The 24,060-nt window shown below is 47.7% G+C and overlaps 1 protein-coding gene across 4 annotated transcripts in view; it reads left to right on the forward strand.

Moving 5' to 3' along the window:
• ADAP1 (ArfGAP with dual PH domains 1) overlaps positions 1-24,060 on the forward strand; it is a 62,334-nt gene that overhangs the window by 29,341 nt on the left and 8,933 nt on the right. For all 4 annotated transcript variants that reach the window (XM_075104991.1, XM_075104990.1, XM_075104992.1 and 1 more), the window contains 2 exons: positions 19,700-19,812; positions 21,921-22,067. In XM_075104991.1, coding sequence (XP_074961092.1) covers positions 19,700-19,812; positions 21,921-22,067 — 260 coding nt within the window. The remainder of the gene's footprint in view (positions 1-19,699; positions 19,813-21,920; positions 22,068-24,060) is intronic.

Raw genomic sequence — 24,060 nt, forward strand, 5'->3', positions numbered from 1 at the left:
CACCCGGAGAACAAACCAGTGCTAATGGCAACCTAAAAGGGCACAGGTTTTATTACACATCAGACAAGCCCATAGCACTGGGGGCGAGTCTACCAGGCAACCAGAGCAAAGAAATAAAGCATTGGCTTGAGGGCTCCTGGTGTCATTTGCTAAGACATTAATGCATATGGTCTCTAAGGAGGCGCTGTGTGGAGGGGAGCGTGAAGCCGTACGTGAAGCGGCACCCTCCCCTTTGCTTTGCAAGCACACGCAGTAAAACCTGGTGGTAGACAGGGCAGGGGGGAGAGGAGGTTCAGCTGCATGGTGGTGGTGGGATGAGGGGTGGCCGGGGGCAGGCGGTGTCTTCTGAGCTGTGGTTGTTTGCAAAAGAGGGGATGAGAGCGCAGAGGGAAGGAAGGAGGTGGGAGACTGTGAGGTTGCAGCCACTCAGAACTGCAGCAAAAGGAAGGTGATCAGGAATTTCCCTGTAAAATGCTTTTTGTCCTTTTTAATCAGAAATTCTTGCAGGAAATGGCCAACCTCAGTGAATTCACAACTTCAAAATGCAATTTGAGAATTAACAAACTTATTGTTCACCCACTTTTCATTTGTGGGTGAGGGAAAAAGCACATGGAAAAACTCAGAAGGTCAAATTGCTGACATGAGAGGTGTCCAGTCTAATTGTTTTATTTTTGAATCATGATGTGATGAGAGTTTCTGAGAGGTTGACTTATTTCTGTTATATTCTTTGATCTCTAAGAAAAACACCTCCTCCTCTCCAGCCAGTAACACTCCCTCCTCCCACTTACTAGCAGAGCACAGCCTGGGGGTCTGGGAAGGGGAGCTGGGGAGAGCAGAGGGCTTCACAGGGCACGAGGGCTGCGTCCCGGGGAGATGGGCACAGAGACGGTTCTGGTCATTTGTGCCACAGCCTGCTGTGATGGGATGTGGTGCTGAGGACGGGTTGTGCCAATCAGCCGTGATCAGGGCGGGTGAGAGCCCAGCCCAGCCCTACAAGGATGTGGTGGTGCTGCGATGTTGGGAGGGTCAGTCTTGGGAGAGACTGGAAGCACATCTCCTGTCGCTGTCCTTGGGGATGGTGGCTCTCTGCCTTAGGAAAACTAGGACTTTCACCTGATATATTTGGTGTTACAGCTTTTTGGAGAAGCCTAAAGGGGTCCGTGGAGTGATCACCAGCTGAATGCTGTACTTTGGGGCTAGCAGAGCCTGCTGTCTCTCTCATGTGGGATCACATCCCCTGACCCTGTGAGAGGAGAGGGTTCCTTGCTGGGCCCACAGGCTCAGGGGAACAGGGCATCTTCTGTGCAGTCAGCAAGACTTTTGTGCTGCAAACTGCTGGGGATAACATACTGAAAGAGAGCCTCTCCTTTGAGCAGCATGTGTTTTCTCCAGCATCCTTTCACATACACGTACTTGCCTGTGCCAATAAATCACTGCCCTGCAATACAGCCTTCGCAGGCTTGGCTGCAGCTCCCTTGTGGGGAGGGATGGTTGAAGTGAAACAGAAATTGATGCTGGCGAAAAGTCTTAAAGAGACATCTGCAAGGTGTCAGTTCGGGACCCTGTAGTGGTGTCAGAGTCGTGGCAGCAGGTTGTTCCCAGATTTGGGCTTCCATGAGAGGTACAAGAGAGGCAAGGGTAGGTTTTTTTATTTTTATGTTTCTTCCCTATTTCTGCCTCGGCTGGTGTGAGCCTGTATTAGTCTGTCGGGATTGTGCTGGTTTATGCTGTCTGAAACCCTTGACGTGGGAGACTGTTCCCTCCTGTTGGACCTGCTCAGTGGTCAGAGCATCACACCGTGGGTAGTGAGAAGCCCTTCCTCGTGCAAGCCCTGGCAACATCTGATAAAATGGTACTGTAGGAACAACTCAGTACAGATGACACAAAGCTGTTGTGTGAAACCGTCTCCTCGTAAGCAAGAAGTGCCATACGTGCTTCCTGGAGCATCCTTTAACTGCTGATGAGACAAGCCTGTTAAGTAAAATAGTCAAATTGAAACTCTCTTCTTGCAAAGACATTGTCAGCTAAATCAAGAGCTGTGTTTTAGCGCTGGGGATGATTTAAGCCAGGTAATGTGTGTGGCTAGGATGGTAGCCAGCTGCCATCTCAGCTTCTCTCATACAGACCAGCGTGAAGATTATTTCATTGCCATTTTTTCCCCAAATGCTACCCACATCCTTGGCTGATGTTCCTGTTTATATTTCCACAAACTCCAGGGAAGTTCTCCTGGCTTTTCCTGGTGAAGAATCTGTGGGTGGTCAAGGTGATGCTGTGCTAAGCACTGCACAAATACACTCAACTGTATGGCCATCCTGCTTTGCAAGGTAAGAGCAGGCAGATGCCAGCTCCTTGGAGAAAAAAGAGGCAGTTCCCCGCTACAGGGGTGGTTCTGCAAAAAGTGGGGATGAGGCTGACTTAAGTATGTAAATTATCCCATTGCTTTATAAGCAAGAGAGAGTGCTTAGCAACTACAGGGAGCTACATCTGGCTGGAATTGTCCAAGATACTGAAAAGCTAGAGGGGGAGATGGACAGACGATGCTCACATAAGCTTTGGTTCCTTAGGAAACTGAGCTCACGAGAGGAATAAGAGAAACTGCGTGATAAAAGCAACCATTTCTAAGCTTATCAGCAACAACTCGCTGGTCTTTGACCGGGTGCTGGTGTGTGCCATAGGAGAGCGCGGTGGTGCAGAACAAGGTCACCTGCCTGGCTCACCCCTAGGCAGCAGTGCCTCGCGAGGCGCAGGAGCATCTTGCTGCCTTTTGGGGTGCGGGAGGGGGCATTTGGCTGGTTTGGGTTTGGTGTGTGTCTGAAATAATCTGCCGCCATTTCCATGCTGTGCCTGAACACTGGCATGGCTGCCGGTGCGAGGGTGGGTGTACCTGGCCACGGTGGGGGGCAATGCGCGCCGCCTCTCTTACATGACCTGACAAGGTATATAAATACTTCAGCAGTTTTTTTTTTTTCCCCCCTTCCACCTTCTCTCCCTTCCCCCAGTCCCCTACATGGTTACAACATCTCCTTGTGATAAAAATAGCCTTTGGCGTCAGCGTGGGGCTGAGCGGAGCCGCGTCGCTCTGCCTGGCCTTTGTTTGAGGGGCTGCGGCACAAACCCAGGGCAGCTCCCGCAAATGTTCAGTCCCGGAGCAGATCTGCTGACTAATGTGGCCGGCTTTGCAACAGCAGCTCGGAGCAGTTTGTAATTGACCCATAAGTGCTTTGTTAAGAAAAATGGGTTTATAATCTCTGCTACCTGTTCAGTCTTTTGAGCATTGGAGAGATCTTTGCAGTGGTTTGTATTAATGTACCCAAAGCCTTCCCCAAAACCTAGTGATGGCCATGGAGGCATTTCTGGTGACAGCACTGAGATTTGAAATATCACTTTCTAAACATTAAGTTACATTAGACTCCAAATACCAGAAGAAAACTTTAGAGCCACATAATGCTATGAAATAATAAGCTGCCATTAAAGCCCAGCCTGCATTATGTGTTTGTAAAGTGAATAGTACCGTACAAATAAATAGTTTATTTTCCTCTTATTCTGTTTCTTTTGCTGGCAAGTTTCCCACAATGCCTCTTGATTTACACCATATATAGAAATTTAGGAAAAGCCTGTTATAACTGGCTCCTCTGACATTTTTTCAGTTGAACTTCTGAAAACGCTGGCTACTTCTGTGATCTCGATCCAAAGATCTGAGTTTTTTGGGAGTTTCTGTGAATGTAAAACTGTTTAACCTCAACGCACACGTGGCTGATGGGCAAACAGAGCTGTCAAAAGCTTTAGCACACAGTGATCTTAGTCCATAGAAAGGAATTTTCAATATAAAGAAATCAGTTAATTTATTTCTACTTATTAGCCTCAAAGAGGAGTTGCTGCTTTGCTCCGACTGCTTTTTAATGTCATTGTTATCTGATGCTAGTTTTAAAATGAATTAAATCCTCTTCTGATGGTTGAAAGGCTCAAGTATTAGAGCTGGGCTTTGAGAGAAGCTCCAGCATTTTCTGCTGCTGCCCCTCTTTTGATGGGAAGTGCTTGTTTTCGTGATGCAGGGCTGCACCGTGTGTTGGGAAGATGCAGTTGTCGCGAGATCTGCAGAGCATCCCTCACTGAGGTGCTTTTAGGTACTGCTGTCTTAGCCCCTCTCTCCCATCCATATAAGCAGATCCCTCATAGACCTATAGATGGAAGTAAAAAAATAACAGTGCAGCTAAAAAGTAGGAAAAATCAGGGTAGCCTAGTATTTTGTTGTAAATTCATGTAGACTTTTGCAAAGCAGAGATTTGGATGTGAATGAGGAGATGTTTTGTAGTAGGAAGCCGTGACACCAGCTCTCTGCAGTGCATGCCGGTGCTTGGTGTGCACGCTAGGATTGCATCACTGGTGCCTTCTGTTAAATCACAGTTTCCAGTAAATAGTAAATTCCCAGCAGCAGGTTCCGGTATTTAGCTGAACCAAAGCACCAGGTTCAACTTCTACTGGATTTCAGCAAAATTGTGTTACAAATCTCTGCACTCAATCCTGCCCTTGTCTGTAAGATCTTGGTTCCGAAGTCTGGCTGCTTTTTTCACTCTCCTCAGCTGAATCCATGAACAATTCTTCTGCTTGGCACTGATACCCCCTTGCAGTTTGTGCTTGCACCCTTGGGGAGCTGGACATGCAAAGGTGGAGGTGACCTCAGGAGGAAGCTGGATTTGTGTCTGAATGAGGAGCCTAGGGTGCAGGGATGTTGCACCTCTCTGGCACGGACCTCTGCCCTTTCTCAGTGTCCCAGAGTATAAAATTATTTGACACCACAGCCTGCAGCATGCAAGGGCTGTACCAGGGAATTTGGCCTCCTGGCTGAGTTTTGCAGCCTGCCACCAGCTTGGTGCTGCGCAGCTCTGCCAATGCATCTCTCGTGGTCGTTGGAGCAGTGAGGAGTGTGGTGGGGGGATGCGGGAGGGCAGGCTCAATGGCAGCTAAGTGGCAGCAGGGCTCTAGCCTTCTCCAGAAAGGATGCAAATATCGCTGTTTGCATTTCAAGGGAGCATAAGAGCATTGTGTGCAGATTGCATCCAGTGCTCTGGATGCTGTACACATGCGCCAATAAAGCAGCCCTGGTCCAGAGAGGTTATAATCAAAGAGCGTTTAGCAGAGAATGGGTATGTGAGCATCTGGATGGAAGCAGCAAATCCTACAGTTCTCCCAACCCAGTATCAAGATTACTGGAGGCTGATGTACTGTTGTCAGGAGGGGGTTAAAGGACGAGCATCCTGCCAGCAAGCAACCTTGCTCGGCACAGAAACCTCCTTCTTATGCTGCCAGAGCCACAGAGGGGTCTTCTGTTCTCCCAGCACTGACATCAGCTGTCGGCTGGGACACAGTGTGAGTCATGCTGGGAGCCAGGCTCGGTGGGCACTGGTCCCCAGCCGCTGCCTCGCCGCACCACTGGGTGGGCTCTCCCATGGCTGGAGAGAGCTGTTAGACATCTCACTTACTGTGGGGAGGGTGCTTCTTCAGAGCACACATGCTCCTGGGTGAAATGTTGCTCGGTGTTCCTCGCTTGATGGGTCCGAGCCCCCATGGCTCTGTCCTCGCCAGCGCAGCCGCCCGGTGTGCATTGGGTGCGGTGTTTGCAGCCCAGGGAGCCGGGCAGGGTGCGATGCCCCAGAGGGTAGGTGCAAGGTCTAGCGTCTGCACCCGTGTGCCGGCACTTGTGCTGTGGATTTTGAGTACAGAAAACAGGGACTTAAAGGCTGAGGTTCTCCCTGCCCCCACCCCCCAAATTTTTGGCTAATGGGGAGGAATAGTTTAAGCTGAAAGGCTCTGGAAAAAAGACTGAAATGGGTGAAGGAGGAAACTCAATGGAAAAGCAAGTTCAGCTGAAGCAGATAAGCAGATGGAACACCGTTTGCTGATGCTCAGCTTCCTTTTCATGTCTTTCCAGTACGGTCCTGCATTTAACATCACACGACTCCCTGTCAGGGCTTGCTCCAAGAAACCTTTCCCCACCCTCTCCCTGGAGGTCTGAGGGACATGTAGTCATCACTTTAAAACAAACGACTACTACTTCTTCCTCAGTGTGTCCTGACACTGCTCCTGGGGGAAGCAGACAGGGGGGCGATGCTGTGCAGGTCACCTGTCCTGCTCTCTGCAGCCTCATGCAGGGCAGAGTAAAAGCTCACACAACAGCCTGTCTCTGGGGTGAATAAATACTGAACCAAATTGCTTTGGAAGGAAAGAGATCCATTTGAAAAGAATCCACTAAAGAAATCAGCAGCAGATATAATCCCCAGCCGGACTAACGGCATCCGCTGCGGCATCAGCAGTGAGTCCAGGCAAGGCAGTGGAGGAAATGGATCCTCCCGGCGAGCTGCCTGCGGTGAGTCCCGCTCAGCCCTCCGTACAGCGCTCCCTATAGCAACTTCGCAATACAAATGATTTAAACATCAAACACAGGCTTTACTGCAGTAAAGACAAGGCGCATCAAAGAGCTGTTTAACAAACTAAACTAGGGAGGAGGGTGGAAAGGGAGATCACAGTGTATTTGTCTTACTATTGTTTTTTCTCCTGCAAGAGGAGCAGGCCTGTGACAGGGACCCGCATGTGGCATCGTTCCTGTGCCAGGATGCGCTGACGTTTCAGCAGGGCGGGCATCATATGACCAGGACCCGGAGCAGCCTTTCAGTGCCTTCCAGTAGTGCCTGGAAGTGCTGTCTTAGGCTCAGAGCAGCCCCTGTGAAAAAGCAACGCTGCCTCGTAAGACTCTCTTAAAATCAAAGGAAGGTGCCGAGCTGTTTTCCAGCCTCACTAAGGAGACACTGCACAAAGTCACCACAAGAAGACAAAGGCTCTAAATGCAAAAGCTTTTCTTTTAGAGGAAAGTCCCTGTCTGGGCCGTGGCGAGAGACCAGTGAGTGCCGTTACGCTCTCTGGGAAATTCGTGAACACTGTAGCGACCCAGTGATGGTGTTGAGAGAAATCAATGTTCCTCTTACAGATAGCTGCTGTAGGAAGAAAAACATCTAGCAAATAGAAATACACCAATGTCTTCAGCTCCCCTAAGCATTTAGGCAGGCAAAAACCACGGGCAAGGACCCGTGGGTCTGAGCTGCAGTGGTGAAGGAGGAGCACTCGGCCAAGCAAGGCGTTGGCAGCTAACTCTGGGGAGAGGGTAGCACCACCACGTGCTAAAGCTGGATGTTCACAGCTAGTTTAGGATCCAGCTGTATTTTTAACAGCTGGTTCTGTCAAGCTGCCTTCAGTGTAGCTCTGATCCAAGCTTCTATAATTAGCCAAATAGCAGCAGCTCTTGTACGAAAAGTAAAGCAGCAGCGATGTTTGTTGCAGGGGAGCAGAGTGGTGGGAGTGAGCCTTATCAAAAAGGGTAAGGGCTGGCCCATTAAATTTTAACTAGTTGGGGTTTAGTCTTTTTTTCCTCCACCTAAGCACTTAGTGCAAAATGTTTGGTTAGGTTTTTTCCCCTCAAAAGTAGCACACCTAAGAAATGTTGTTTCATTTTGCATCATCCTTAACAGAAATATTTACATGTGTCAACTCAAATAAAGAATGTTTCATCTGTGGTCAATTTGAGGTCAGTTGTGTTTGCTGAACTTGTACAGTTTCTCATGGGCGAGATGGTCTGACACCTTCCTGCCCCTGGATTCCCTTGGCAGCTGAATGCGCTGCCTGTGTTTTGGGAAGTGCTTTGGATGCTCCCTGGTGATGCCCTGAGCTGTCGTGCCCCTGGGAGAGCCAGTCCAACCGGTGAGTATAGGCTATAAGATCAATAAGTGTATGAAAACCCCCGATTATAATTAGCATGAATCATTCCTGTCCTTGAGCTTTCCCTATTTGAAGCCAACCAACTTAAAATACTATATTTTGACATTGCTCAGGCTGCCTGTTCCTGTAACCTTGGGTTTTTACAGTCAATAAATGGATCTACACTAATTAGAGAGAGCTAGAAGGAGGTATTAGGCTGGCTGTCCATGTTTTTGATAACAAACATTTAGGGAAAAAATAGGGTAACCATCCTTTTCTATTTCTGATGGTTTATGAAGGTATTTCTCCATGTCCCGGATCTCCTGGTGTTTCTCGGTGTTTTTATACTGTGCACGTTCCCATTTCCTGTGTAGGGACACAGGACCAAAAGGCAGGTGCATCTTTCTTCTGCTAATGAGAAGAGAGAGACTAGGAAGCAATGTGATAACAAGGTACGTGGAAAAAGGCTGATTTCATGGCAACTCATCCTAGATTAATTAAATTTCTATTAAAGAAAGATCCATTTTACGTTGGAGAGTTGCGCAGGGCCAGGCAGTTTCTGTCTCTCACCAGACGAAGAACGTTTTTCTGGAGTGAGGTCATGTCTTTTTCTGGAGTTTGCCAAAGATGTAGTTGAGCCTTAGATCAACTTCAACCAAGAGGTGTGAACGTTTGCTCTGTGCTTCTTTCTGACTGACAGCAGCCTGTCTCTATCTGAATTTTCCTGCTATAGTGAGCTTGCCTGAATTTTCACCTTGAAATCTCTGATGCAGCAGAGAACTTGTCCGCACCCCACCTCTTGGATGCTTACGGTGGAATGGGATTGGGAGGTGCCTCCGCAGCTGGCTAAATAGGACTGGTTTTAAAATCATTGCTGCAGTTGAGGTGCGCACACAGCAGCTACCTAGGTGAGCCAGGTCTGTGTTCATAACCAGAGCAGCCCTTGAGGGAAGCGATTATGTGGCACATCAGTAACAAACAGTATATCCCCAAAACACCTAAAAGCCAAGAAGGCTCCTCAGCAGGGAGTGAACTTCAGACTTCCATGCAGTGTAAAGACTGGAGGAAGTTGTTTTGGCATAGCAAAGTCAATGGGAATTTTGGTAAATTATTTATTTGGGTAAATGATTTATTTGGTCAATGATTTATTTGGGCTAGAATGTAGCTTTGATTTCAGGAGTTCATAAAGTGGGATCACACTGCTCCTGGGGATAGGAGGTGATAGTTTTAGAAAAAACAAGGTGTGCAAATGTCCTCCTACAACCTGAGGCTGTGGCTGGGCTGCTGAATGCCCCTCCCTTGATACCACAGCTTCTGGAGCATCCTGTACGAGCTGATTTCTGGGGCAGCTATAAAACCAGCAGCCAGTAAAGGAATGAGTCCTAAATTAAAAAATTCTCTATTCCTTTCATAAAGCAATAGCTTTGACTGTAAATGTGTCGACCACTCAATAATAGATGATCAGGAGCCGTTAGCACTGCAGCAGATGTGCTCGAAGCCATTTGGATTTATCTTCAAAGCAAACAAAGAGGAATGTTGTGTGCATGCAAGGATGGGTTGCTGTGATTTATGCTTGTATGGCAATGCTGCCTACGCGGGGGGATTGCTTTATTCTGGGATGCCCTGGAGAGAGGGTCCTAAACCTGTCTGAAGTTGGTGGTGAACTTCTCTGCTGACTTCTCTAAAGCTCTGTTGGGGGATTAAATTAATCTCAGCTTGCTTGAATTCATCTATTCAAGCAGATGCCCAGGCTGAGATTTTATTTACTGATGTGGGTAAGAAACCTATCTAAAACTATTCAGGCCTTGGAGGATATTTTAGCCTGATCCCATAGCTGTGGTCTGAGGCTCTGCAGGATGCCTGTATGAAATCCAGACCTTCAGGTGGTTCTTGGTACTTTGCAGTTGTTTCAAGCTGAAGCCTCAGCAGCATGTAGGTTGGTGTAGCCCATCTGTGGTGCATGTTGAGGGTGTGAAGGCTTCTCACCTCTTTCGTTCTCACCTCTTTGCTTTCTGTATAAAAGTTGTTTTGGTTGCATGTGAGGCTGTAGGTGGGTTCTCCCTCCCCCTGCAGAGGTCCAGGCAGGACCAGCTCTGTGTGTGGGCAGCACTGGGCAGGGGGTGATGGGTGTGGGCAGCAGTTCCCCCAGGTGCTGAGTAAGAAAGCTGCAGAACATCTTCGTCTGCAGCTTTTGTGCCTGTAACCTGCAGTGGCTGCAGTGAGGACTTTTTGGGGTGTTTGTGTCTTGCCCAAGGAGGTTTCTGGTCTCTCTTTTGGGTGTGGTTTTGCGCTCAAACTTCAGCTTCTGACAGCGCACTGCTGTACGGGTATTATGACTTAGCACTGTGTGCCTGTCCTTAAATATTTTCCTCACCCAGCTTTCTAGCTAAATCAAGCTTTGAGTGCATTCAGTGCTGGTAAATGGGATGAGCATCGCACTGGGAACCTCTCAGCTTTCATCTGCTTCTTTAGAATAAAAGACTGGCTTCAAAAGATCAAAACCTGAAGGTTATTTACCTGTAACTGGATTTTTTTCTTTGAGCAGCCAGCAGCTCCCAGGTGGGTGTGTGGGGATGCCACTCGAAGAGGAAGCATTTGATTTCCAAGTAAAATTAGATTGCACATTCGATTCTCAGTAACACAAGCGCAAGACTTCAGTAAAGACATTTTCTGTAGTGCAGGGTTTTAACGTCTCCCAGCAGATACAACTGAATTGCACTGCAGCAGCCAGCTATTGTCTTATATTTAATATGTAAGCACTTGCTCAATAATTAAGTTACTATGGAAGTTGTACTGTATTGATGGTCAATTATGAGATACACCGATAAAAGGGAGGATACGGCTGTGTTATCAGGTTTGGTGTCCACCTTGGAGATTCCTGCAGCAGTCAGGTGAAGGCTTGGGAGTTGTATATTTTGGTATTTTCTCCAGGTATTTGTTCCCATGCAGCATTTTCAGGGGAGGCGAGTGCTCACTGGGAGATCAAGAATCCCTCTACTAAAAGGATTTTTTCTCTGACGAGAGTCCTTCGCACCACCTTACCTTGCAGTTGCTTGCTCAGAGGTTGTCACCTCCTGCTGCCTTGATCTCCCACCTTTCATCCCACTGGTGGCTTTCCCACGCTTTGTGGAGGCACCTCACATGTCTCGTTTCTGCTGCACTCAGTGAGTGCAAGGGGCAACATGATCCCATCTGAGACACCTCCTGGCAGTATGAATGACTGTATTAATGTCTTTGTCACCTGAGAGCTACTCCACAGGGAATCGTAACATGTGATTAAAGAAAGCAGTTAAAAACAGTTTAGGAAGCTGGATTAGGTACATGACAAGAAGGGGGGTCTGGATTACATGAGGAAACATCAGACTTGACGGGAGTGTTTTCTGACTGTTAGGCTTAGTGGTGTCATGTACGGTTTTAATCAGATTTAAATAGTGGCAAACATCACAGGCTTAATGGATTTCAGCTTTATTATTGGGGCTTTGCTTAGAAGCAATTTGGATTTTCAGCTGTGAGCCAGCAATGCAAGTGTATTCATGATGACATTAAAAGGGATTGGAAACCCAGGACCGACCTTGCATTTAAATACCACATGCCTGTGTATGGGGATGGACCTTGTCGTCTTTCTGTCAGCCTCAGGACTTCGATGTGTTGTTAAGCTCAGCCCTGTGTTTTTTCCAGAGATGGTGTATTTGGCTCCGTTTCATGCGTTGATCCCAGCAGCTAGGTAGCTGAACAAATGACTTGCTCCACCTCAAAGGCTTGGTTGCTCAAGATGAAGCAAGATGGCGATGTGTTTTTGCAGTGATCTGGAGAGCTTGTTTTCTGTGTTTGGCTTCGATCTTGAAGTTGCCCTAAAGTTGGTCTAAAATGGTCTCTGCCCTCTGTTTTAGGGGTGATGGGTTGCTCTCCTTGACCTTCCCATGGTGAGGCTTTTTCTTGGCTGTGCCAGTTTTGGGTGATGTGGCTAGAGGGAAAACAGTCTCTGAGGATACTGACACCCACATTTCTACAGAGCCATGGTACTGCCTCCAAATCTGACCTCTCTGGGTGGCTTTTTTTATGTAGTGGGAGATGCCTTGCAAGACATCAGTGTTGAAGATGGTTTTGTACAACATGTTTGACTTTGCTCGGAGGATTGGTAATGAGAGACAACCTTGTATGACCAACACTTAGGGATTGCCTATCTAGAGCTGTCAGGGACAAAAGTTACCACTTTGTGACAGTTGGTCACTGAGGTCTGTTCAGCTGGTCGGTGCTCCCAGTCCTGCATGAGCCGGAAGAGGGGGAAAAGGGGAACATCGATGCTTTTCAAGTTCCCCTTAGGAGTAGCATGTGGCATTGTTCCCTTTATCAGTAAAGGGAAACATATGTGTTCCTATGCCTGCTGTGTTTTCTGTGCCACCTAAAACCACCAACCTAAGGTTTCAGGTACTTCCAGCTCTGAGCTGAGCATTAGTGATGATGTTTTCCCTTAGAAGGCCAATGAGATGTCTGTAAGGTGTTATTTCAATCATCTACTAAATCCTGGCTTTCTGTCTGATGTAGCCATTCAAGCGCTAATTGCCTTTGATTAAGTCAATCGTTTGCAGAGTGAGTGGGTTAATTGGGTATTGTGGAAGCAATCAATCTAATCAGCTGCTTGCATCCATGGCTGAGGCACTACAATGCAGCAGGACAATAATTGTTTTATGAGCTCCTGGAAGGCAGCAGAGGCAGACTGGATGGCAACAGGAAACCCTTCTCTGCAAAATGGCCTTTAAGAAAGGTAATTTGCATGCTAAGTGCTCCTTAGGAGAGGACTGATTAAGAGCTGGGAAATTTTCTCCTCTAAAACGTGTGTGCATGAGAAAATGGTTGGTGTTGGTGTCAGGGTGTGGGCACGTGAGAAGTCTTGGGCTCCTTTGCCTGGCTAGGGGAGATGTGATGAGGATGTGTTGTCCTAGAGGCTGGGGGATAAGGGTTGTCTTAAGGGGGATGAAGGGAGATCACTCCCTTCTCACACCTGTGAGAATGTGATGTGAGAGATGCCAGGCACCATCTTTACATAAGGTGTGCACCAAGAGCTTAACTCTTTGCCCTTCTAGGGACAAAGAGACTGGTTTGCAGGATCACTAAACACGTTCTTGTTCACTCCTTGCTGAGGCTTTCATTTCCAAAGCACTGAACTATGCTTGAGCAGTAGCAGCTCTTGGTGGCTCCTCACCTGGTCTGTGCAGGAGAACACCTGGGGGGAAAAGAAGTCCATCTCATCAGCAAGCCTCCGAGGTCCCCTCTCCCTCCTGCACGCGTGGATGCTGACATCTCCAATACGCCTGTATCTGCACTGCTGAACATGTAACCAGCAGGAAGTGTATTTATCTGGAGATGACTGCAGAATTATTTTCAGGGAAGTTATAAGCTCCTCAGCACAGCTGCAGACAGGGGAAGCAAGCTGCTGGCGCTGTGCAGTGGAGCAGGGGAGCGGTTGCAGCCTTGACTGTAAGCTCTCGGTTTTCTGTCATTCCTTAACACTGGGGCTACATTATGGTTTTGGAAGGATGAGTTTGTCTCTGGACAAACAGTGGTGTTTTCACTCCATGAGAAAATTTAGTGTTCCTTTTTTAATAATTTTTGATTGGAATGCAAATGCTTGAAAAATTCAAATGGAAGTCATTGAAATGTCTTGCTTTGGCGGTGGCTGAATGCTGCAGGAAGAAATATTACAACTTACAGCAATCAAACCAAACCATTTACACTGACACAGCCAAACAACAGGTGTATGGTTCTTTTTGCAACACTATTCAAAGTCCAGTTTGTAGGGAAACCTTAGAATATATCACCTTCTCCATCCAGCCCTCTGGCTATGGACGGCATGGTTTATTTCAGAAGAAATATCCCTCAGATTCTTTGTCTTAAAAGGAGGTTGTGACATTGGTGTCAGTGGTAACATGGGATGTCAGGCATTTGCCACTCAGCTGCTCCAAATAATTATGCAATTCCGTAACCTTGCAGAAGATGTGGGCATGGCGTCTCCAGTAAGTACCTATATACTGTTCTGGTTTAATTAACATCTGACAATGTTAATATAGCAGACTACTCGGCTTCTGACATACAGAGAAGTGGCGACATATACCCTGCAATTTTAGCAGCAAAGTGATGTGGTTGCATTTAAATCTTCTCCAAAGCTCTGAATTGGGGTCAACGCACTTTGACTGCTTAGAGGAAAGAAAATCTACTTCTGTAGGTGGAGATGCCCTGCCCGAACTCTAGGATAATGCGGTTGCTCTTGGATTACACACACAAGTAAATTTTCTCTTATTTCAGCCTCCCATGCTTTGTCTTGCCGTGAGACAAGAAGGCAGGAAACAGCACAGTGAAGTCTTTGGGCTCAGCTATGGTATTGGCTCTGTTGCTGTGCTCGGTTTTGGATACACGAACATGTTTCTCCTAAAAGCCTTGGTCCAGACCTGTTTTTACCACTGCCCTAGAAATGTCATGGAAACAAGCAGTTCTGATGCCTCTGTTTCCAGGTGAAATTGCAAAATAAAGCACAAAAGAAGCTGAAGAGCGGATGTGGTTTAATTCCAAGTTTCTAATGCTTTATTTAGGATGAGCAAAAGCAAAGTCCATGCATGTAGGTTTTTTTCAAGCCAGTGGATCTGATTGTCCTCCTTGCAGGAGGGTTTTTTTCTTCTCTGAGAATAAAGACTGCAACTGAAATAGTAATTTTGGGTACTTCCTATAATCCACAGTCTCAGAGACCAAAAAAACCCGTCATTAACTAAGCACCATAACGGCTTTCTGAGGTGGGGAAGTAGCAATACCCCCCTTAAAAAATGGGGAACTTGAACACATTGCTGGCAGAAGTTGGGTTGAAAGACAGTATCTATGTCACATTGTCTCGACAGAGAATCCTCTCCTTTGCTTCCTCTGTGGCCTCTTGGATGGTAAGAAAGCTGGGCTAGACTAAAGCACCCAATGGATCCTTCCGTTTTTAGATGCCTGGCTTGGAGGAGCTCCAGCCACCAGCTTAACAGAGCTGACACAAGGCCATGCAATGTCTTCTTTTTGGTCAACCAATGTGGTGACACTGTTTTCTTTTCTGTGCAGTGTTTTAGCTGTGGTGATGAAGTGAGTGTGGAAGTGACAGTTCCTCGTTTTACCTGGGAAACTCCATTAATGGGTCAAAAATACCCACTCCGACTGTGCAATTTCAGGTTATATTACGTGCCCTCTGTTGGCTAACTTTGTTACAACTGCTTGGTGGGTTTTTTTACAAGTGTTGCCGATTTGTGCCAGAACTGCCTACAAAGGCAAGTGTTTGGTTTTATTTCTTGGCAGGCAGCTGAAGTGATGCAGAAAACTTGATGACCAAACAGCAGTGGTGTTAGCAATGCAAGAGTGATATTTCTAAAGGGTGCCCGTAGGTGCTTTTCACCAGGTGGCCCTTTCTGCAGTCGTGGTTGTGTGCTGGCGATCAAGTGGGATGACAACAGGCAGCCGCACCCTTCATTCCGTGCCTTGGGAGAGGAAGCAAATGTGTTAGCTACATGATGCCACACGGTCCAACACCAGCAATCAGCAAATGTTGTAGGGCTAGTGGTCGTTTTGCTTCAACATAAGCAGAACAGCCATCATGGAGGTCTGAATTTGGCCAGATACCTCTAAATACAAAGCTGTTGCTAAGGTAGTGCAGCCCACAGAGACGAGGAAGAGATGGTTTGGTTCTTCAACTCCGATGCCCCCCAGTGTAAGATCTGTTCCCTGTTCAGCCTCCTCCAGTTTTGTTTCTCAACACCTTCTCTAGCCGTTTTCACAATCCTTTAGCTCAGGATATAGAGGACACGTCTTGCTGACATGCTGTTTGCCTGGGGAACCTGGATGGGTTCATGTTAGGTTCAATTCCAGTTCATGGTGGTTTGCACTGATCGGTGTTGACAGGGGTGCAGGCAGCAGGTTTGGGCAGAGCAGAGGAACAGCTCCCGAGGACACAGCACTTGAAGAAATGAAGGAATAAAGAGTAAGAAAAGAAGCAAGCAAAAGATTTATGAAAATCTGTACTGAAGTACAGTGAAATTAGCAGCTGGCTTTGTCAGAGCAGCCAGGAGCTCCTTTACAGAGGTGGCTGCTCTGGGAAGAGCTGGCATGGGAACCCTGGAAAGGGAAAACACTTAGTGTTGAGTTGGGTTTTTTAATTCTTCCTTGGATTTGAATTTGGATACTGTGTTTTGCCACAAGAGGTTGAAAAGAGAAGATCAAAATGATCTTCTCCCCCAGTGCCTATGCAAGAAGGCAGGGAAAGCTTGGTTTCCAGCCTGACTTTGACACTGGCTCACTGTCTAGTCCTGGGCAGCTCACTGAACCTCTCTGGGCTTCCTTCTCTTTGTATATGACGATTATGATGCCCATCTGCCAGGGGTAAGTATTAGGTGGACTTTAGAGGTTTGCAATTATTTGAGATCCTTTTAGGGGAAATGCAGAGTCACTTTATTCTTCATCCCTTAAGTGTTAAGAAAAATCACAAAAAATGTATTGTGAAGGGGAACAAGTTTAATAAGGAATGCCTGTGGCATCCTTCATGATTCAGATGTTCGAGATGAAACATTCCAGATGAATGAGTGGATGATACCCACAGCCAAGACTTGTGGAGCTGAGCTGCTCTGAGGTGGAGCCACCGAGAGCTGAGCTCTGTGTGCCCAGCATGCTCTCCTGAGCCAACCAAACCCCAGATGGGGATTTCTGAAGGAAAAGATGGGTTTTCCTTCTGCATCCCCCTGCATTTGCATTTGGAGATGTCCTCCTCTCGTTGTCTCTCCTCTCTTTTGCTTGACACTGATGTTCTTTCCTCCAAACCCAGCTCTCTCCAGTCCCCCTACGAGATGTTAGTGGTCCCCAGATGTCAGCCACAGGGAGGTAGCAGGGAGGCTCTGAAACCACCTCTGCCGTTCAGTGGAGTGAATAGAAATGGCTTTTGAAGTACTGTCTAGTTGCTCCAACTGGCTTGGCATTAAAAATCATCACTCTTTGGGTAACAGAAACTGCCTGTCCTTGGTTTGTAAACTGCACGCTTTGAGAGCAAGCTGCTTAATGTTTTGCTATTGAAGAGAGCAGTCAGCAAACACCAGCCGTCAGAGCCCTGGCAGCATCTCTGCACCACGTTAAGCAAGTCTTGCATTTTATAAATGTATCAGCTGAGCATCACCTACTGCCTGTCTCCTGTCAGAGAGATATTATTCCTATTCAGCTCCGTCATGTACAGCCCACTGTAGGTTATGTAGCATCTTTGCTGATATGAGCCTGGCAGGTAGCAGCATCTGACTCTGAATCAGTCAGAGCTTTGGTTCCCTGGCAGTTAATTCCTACCACAGCAGTGATACCAGTGCATCAGCGTGGGCCTTTCCCGTGCTGTCGTCAGATCGGCTGCCCTTGTCTGGGCTTCAAAGGCTTTCTTGGCTGCTTCCCCTTGCTTAGACTTCAGATAACCCTGTTCCCTCTGGGTTCTTCTCCTTCTGACACTGCAAGTGCCCTCCAATGGGTTAGCCATGTCTTTTCACTAGAAAAAGTACGTAGCAAGCCCACGGTTGGGATAGGATTGAATTGATGGGCTGAATTAACCAATTCTGCTCGTGGCTTTGGTGGGGTCTCTTCCAAGCTGGATGGGTGGACCAGAGAAGGAGCTTCAGACCACTAATTCCTTTGATACATTGGTATCGGTCCTCTGGGTTACTGGCTGGTGTACATGGATACACACGGGTGATGATGCTCTTTCGTGGGGTGGAGCACTTGCCCTGCACTGGAGGGATGGGAGGGCTCAGAGGTGGAACAGTGCTGCGGCATCACCAGTTGTCTGTGGCTGTGGGATAACTGAGGGTTCAGCTGTCCCATCTGTCTCTTTACATAGTGACATGAACTGGGTTGCTGCTGAATCTGGCTGGCCATGGGGAATGGCAGGTTTGTGGGAGCGCAGGCAGCAGGGACTGCTGGATCTTATGCGGGGAGAGGTGCACACCCTGCCTGTGCTGACTCTCTCGTGCGAGTGAGCTGTAAATAGCGCGTAATGCAGGCTCTGAAATGAAAACACCCATGCAGGTTCCTGGGTGGCAGTGCACACCCATTCCAGGGGGCAGGGAGGCCCCACATTTTAAAATAGAGCCCTGCTGTATAGAATAAAGAAACAAAGGAAAGTCTGGTGACAGCTTTAAGTATTTCCACTCCTTCCATCTGCATCAAGTTATCAGCCCATTTGCAGTACTGCGTGCCAGCCCTTGGATGCATCGGTCGGATTTATGATGCTCTCTGTGGTTAGCATTCAGCATTAGCGAGAGCACGGGCTTTGCCATTGCACTCATTTATGGCAGATGTCGATAGCTTTGCCTGGTATTCAGCAAAAGTCCCTTGGAGGATCTGGAGAAATTAAGTTTTGTAAGTCCAGACAGAAAAAACTGGTATTTTCACTGTCTGCAAAAGTACATTTAGCTAGATGGGTGCTTTCCCTTTGGTTAGCATCTTGAGTCTTTGTTCATATCACTCTTCTTCCTGTCTTTTCTCATCATTAAATGTGTGTCTGTCTGTATGCATTTTTTCTTGCTTTAGGTTTTTAAGGCGTGGAAACATATGGCATGGATACAAGATCGCTTGTATCTACAGAGTCAGTGTGGAGAAGCTGGTTGAGGGGTTTTTTCTGCATCTTTTAATCTGTGGTTTAAATCAGTCCTATATCAGGACTGACAAGTGAAAAGCAGGTTGAATGAGGAATTTCTGCACACCACTGGTTTGTAGCGGGTAGGCAAAGGAGAGGCTGCCTGCTGATTCCAGAGCCACTTCGCATATTAAAAAAAAAGTTTAGTTACTTTGCTGAAAGTTGTTATAAAACATGTAATTTTTAACTTTAAAACCCTAGTTCCCAAGAGCCAATAACAAAAAATCTAACAAGTGTGAAACTAAGGAAGGGAACACTTTTTCAGTGGAACTCCTGTATAATTAAATAAATGGAAGACGACCATCAAACTGCTCTGTTAATATTCACAAAATTTGTATTGGACAGTTATTGGGGTTTCTTTGTTTTGAAGCATTTAAAATAAGGGTGTCAATTAAACTTGTTGTGAAATAAGTTGCGTGTTGTGGCTGCTGCAGGAGGTGCTAGCAGAGATCAGCTGTAATTTCTTTTCTGATTTGAGAAGTTAAGATTTTTAGATTCTTTTTTGTCTTTCTGGCTCTTTTGAGTTTTAAATAAAGCATGTGTATTTTGAATAGCGTTCCTCCTGAGCAGCAAATCCACCCATGGGGCTGATACCCAGGGAGAGAGAAGAGGCACTTGGTGGCCAGTCGGGCTGCCTGGCGGCAGTGCCTGGGGGCTGGAGGGGCCTGCTCCGAGGGGAGATGGTGCCGAGTCTGGCTCAGTGGCTTTCTGAACCAAAGTGTGCTGAAGTCAGTGGGAAGAACTGCAAACGTTTCCCCTTTTTCCATGTGAAAAATGTATTTGTGGCTTGCTCTGATACATCCATCCTCCCTGAACTACTTTCCCTGTCTGTGCACACCCTCTTTTTCATTTTTTAGCAGCACCAACGCGGGAGGACAGATCTTGCCTGCCTTTCCCTTGCTGCAAAAGTACTACTTAATGTGAGTAAGGCGAGCAGCATCCCCCGTGCCGGGACCTCCGGCAGGGACAAAGCCTTGCTCTTCAAGTTTTTGCCTGTGTTGCAGCACGGGATGCACAGTGGAAATCTCCCTTTGCCTGCCACATTGCAGTGTTGGAGTAGGGACATCTGTGAAACTCAAGTTGTTGGAAAAGAGCAAGAGTGGAGTGAGAAGGGCAAATCTGAAGGAAAAGGCCTGTTCATGTCTTGAGCAATCCAGCCACGTATTTGGTCTGCTTCGTTTTGAAGTCGAAGTTCATCTCCTTTTCTTTACCCTATCTCTTTTTTTAAAATACAACGTTTTATCCCTGGTTCTCAGCAATTGATTTCTGCTGCAGGGTACCGAGAAGGATTTCTGTGGAAGAGAGGACGTGACAACGGGCAATTCTTAAGCCGAAAATTCGTGTTATCGGAGAGGGAAGGTGCGCTGAAGTACTTCAACAAAAATGACGTGAGTACCTGGGATTGCTGTATGTGGGCAGGGAATCACAGCTGTAAGAGCATCTTTGAACAATTCCTAGGCCACCATTTTATTTATAGTTTTACAGTTTTCATACCATTGAATCTCTGATCAATCCAGGACAAGGGTGCCAGGTACAGCTTACCGGTGTTTTTAGTAGGGTTCGCTCTTGGTCCACCACCACTCACAGTGAGACACCCTAACTGGCCATTTTACACATTCCTGCTCTGCTGAGTCAATAAGGCTTTTCTTAAACTACCAACGAAGGAGTTTTTTCTCAGCTCTGGCTCTGCACCATCCAGCTGATGTGGGTTCCATATTTGTGGCTAGCTTGTGAGGAAGGTAACACCCCCTCATAGTGGTCACTGGGATCTGAAACCTCCTTTTCATGGCAAGGCAAGCAATCCAGAGGAAAAGCCCCCTAGTTTTCTGCTCCAGCGTCAAGCAGTGGGAAGCACTTGTCTTTTCCTAGAGCACATTTCATTTATTGTAAGCCAGAAATGGAGCTATTACTGTGAAAATTGCATTTGTGATGAACGGGTGGATGCTCTATTGTTCTGCATCATCTAATGGAGGAAGCCAAGATGTTTCCTCTGACCTTTGAGTCTCCCCTGAACATTGCTGCTGAGAGCAGCCCAGGCCGAGCCACCAGCCAGTTTTCTCACGTAGTTGATGCAATCGTGGTGTCATGATGAGCCACGCCATGCAGGGGAGGGGAGCATCCAGCCACACTTCTCGTTGCCCAGCGGCCAGCTTTGATAGCACTGTCGTTGTCTTCAGCTTGGTGTGGTGCAACTGCATCTCGTGGACAGGAGAGAGCCAGTCATTACCGAGGGAGAAGTGAAAGTCCCAGCAGCTGCCATTCAGTCACTATTGACTGTTCCGGTAGTTTAAAGCTGCTTTGCTTGCTGTTGACCATAGCCTTGGCAGGAATGGCATTGTCTAGATGCATCCTCTTTGCTGGGATTTCCCTGCTGTGGTCACCCAGGGCAGCTGTGTGCCCACGGCAAGTCCCCAAGTTCCCAAAGCGGCACTTGCATCTCCACCAGCTCAAGGGCTTCTGTGTGGTGCTGGGGATCACAGCACCGCTTCATGACTTTCTGCTGGCCCCTGCTGTGTCCCAAAACTGCTGTTACCAAGAGCGTAAGCTTTATTTTTTGGGATGTTTTATTCACACTTGCTACTTCACTTCTCAGTTGAGTTCTGAAAGGGTGGTAAACTTCTGGAGATGTTTTGTAGGAAGGCAAAGCACACTATAAAGTTCAAGTGACCTGCCACAGAGGATGCAGGTGAAATGGGTGCCTGGGAGGGATTGATCCAGGCTCACCATTGGGTTAACCCCACTAATTGGTGGGCTGTAAGGTATAGATTTGCCCTTCTGGAAAGAAAGTTCCCAGTTTGGAAGACAAATGGAGGAGCAGAGTCAGAAGCCAGTGGTTCATGTGAGAGGATGGGACTGGTGGGAATGTGGGCGAGGTGCCCCCTGCCCGCCTAGTCCCAGGTCTGATGTTGTATATGCGAGGGGGATAACCCTCAATTCTCTTGGGCAAGGATGAACTGGTTGTGAGTGCTTCAGATGCAGAAAGCTTCCTCATCTGTTAGTTAGCATTCTGGTTTTGTTTTTTTCTTTGTCTGGCTGCATGGTTTGTTTTCTTCTTTGGTAGTACTCCACCTGGTGTAAATGCTCGTCACTTATCATTAGGTAGAGGCTGATCTAGGAGTCAGGAGACAGTTGAACAGAGGCTGGGGCAGGAGGCACGGTGAAGATGCTTGTCTTCATAGCACATTATCCTATCACAAGACCTGGCCTGTCCATCTTGCTCCTGGGCTGAAACCTTTCTCCCCTTGAACTCCGCTGAATTTTGCAGAAGAGCAGAGCATTCTCCCAGGCAGGCAGAAAGCACTCGTTGCCATCCAAGCACAGTCTCTGATATCTCATCATCAGGCAGCTTTGTGGGCTGGGAGTTGTTTGGGGTTTTTTTGGGGTTGTTTCTTTTTAAGCTAATGGCCTCAGTCAGGATTTTTTTCTGGCCAAGTGAACTGATTTCTGGTTTGAAAGCCAATTGTCAGGTGTTTGCTCACTCAGCTGTGTGTTCCAGGCAAAAGAACCCAAAGCAATTATGAAGATTGAACATCTAAATGCGACTTTCCAGCCTGCAAAAATTGGAAACCCACACGGACTGCAGATCACTTACTTGAAGGACAATAGCACAAGGAACATCTTTGTCTATCATGAAGATGGCAAGGTGAGAGCACGGAGGTAAAAAGAAGGGTTGGGTTGTGGTCCTGCGGGGGTGATGCTGTTCAGAGCCAGCCTGTGGCCCACCAGGCTCTAACTGAGCCGGGAATTGGTGGGGGTATGTGGGAGGGGTGGGAGTATGGGATGCACAACAGCTTTGAGCATGTTTATCACGTCTCTCCAAGAAGGAAGGTTGCAAACTGTGTCTTCTAAACAATGAGATGGAATTGCTGTTCCTCTGCTTGCAAATGGAAGGAATTGCTGTTCCTCTGCTTGCAACTAGGCGCAGAGACAGAAGTGTTTTTAAGGCAGGCTCCTCAGTGCCCAGAGAAGGAGAAGGGGTAAACAGAGCAATGAAAGGTGAGGGGGATTGATCTGAGGACTCATAAAAGAGGAGTGAACTGGATTGTAGGAGAACTGAGCAACTGGTCATTTCTCTACCTGTTGTACTTTATAAAATGCAAACCTGCATGTTTATATTGAAATAAATCCCCTTGCTTCAATGCCCTTGTGACTCTGAAGGGAGGTGTGAAGAAGACGGCTCATGGGTCTGGGATGGTCGTTTGCACAAGGACAGCGGGGTGTGGAGCCTAGGGCAGCGAGGGGGGGTCCCAGCCCTCCTGGAGGGTGTCAGAGGGGTCCCAGCCTGTGGGGCCAATATGAAGAACAGTGACAGTCACCACACTGCCCCTTGAGTCTTGTCTCCGTGGACTGGTGTCTATGCAGAGAGCAGACCCAGGTGAGTTTGCAGTGGGTGCCATCTCACAGCCTTGTTTTAATATCTTTCCTCCTTTCCTCCCTCCCCCAAATATTTGGGGCTCCCCATAAAATAGCAGCAGCCCTGGAGTGGCCATGAAATCGGAGCCTAAAGCTGTCACGTTCACGTTGCGTCTACTTTCCTCTGGCCATTGCAGTGCCTTCATCCTTTGACGCTACATCCCGTTCAGCGCCCTGTTTGTCGGAGAGGCTTTCTGAGGGCGATGCCTTGTGGAACGGCACAGTGGGGATTTGCAGGATTGTCTCAGTGCACAGCCCATTCCCAGCTGTTCCCCCAGGCACGGTGAGCCAGGCAGCCCTGCTAGGGATAAGCAGTCAGCGCCCATAGAAGAGTCTCTCCTCTCCAGATTGTATAGGCCAATAAAGCCACCAAATCCCAAGATATTCTTCATTTGCAGGTGAGCAAATCTGATTTTACCTTTGCTGCCGCTCAGGCTCTGGGTGCGGTGGAGCCAGATGATGCCTGTCGTGCTCGCAGGGCTGTGCTGCAGAGGCTGGATGTGGTTCCGGTGTAGTGCAGGCACTCCTGACAGGAGGAAATCACTGTGTTGGGTTAATTAGTGGCATCACCTGGTTTTGTACATGCACAGAAATGTGCGCGTAATATGCATTCATACACATGCTTATATGCATATAATAGATGTGCATAATAGATGGTCAGCTTCCCTGGCCTCTCGCACCCTGTAGCACAGCAGGGTCTCGCTTCATGCGTTTGAGGGTCCCGGGGAGCTGCTCCAGCAGGGCTGCTTCCAAATGTACCCTCCTCTCCATCGCCTCTGTCTGGTGGTTATTAAAGTCCCATGGTGTGGAGTAGGCACTGCTTGTCACCAGGTGCTGCTTTAGCACAGCAAAGTATCACTTGGGTTGTTCTCAGGTACCTCCCTGGCCACAATTTAAACCAAAATAAGAGGAAGAAGCTCTTTCCTGTGAAAGCTGCGTCCCACATTGTGCCTGTGTCTGTTTTGCTGGGCCTTGGTGGTCCACTCAGCCCAGCTGCAAGGATCGGAGTCAGGTTTTACTTTTTTTTGGGGGGGGTTTAAAATATTGAGCTTTCTGCTGGGGGTTCATGGAAGGAGCAGTCTCGGAGGTCTCACGCAGTTGCTCCTGCCTTTGTGTCGGTGGTTTGGCAGGAGGTGCTCTCATGCCATCTGGTAACGGCCAGGTTGAATTTCTTTCAACTTCTCCAAAATTGGTCTGCCTCTTTGGTTGAGCAAGGGCTGCAA

Source organism: Phalacrocorax aristotelis, chromosome 10, assembly GCF_949628215.1.
Source record: "Phalacrocorax aristotelis chromosome 10, bGulAri2.1, whole genome shotgun sequence".
Classification (NCBI taxonomy): domain Eukaryota; kingdom Metazoa; phylum Chordata; class Aves; order Suliformes; family Phalacrocoracidae; genus Phalacrocorax; species Phalacrocorax aristotelis.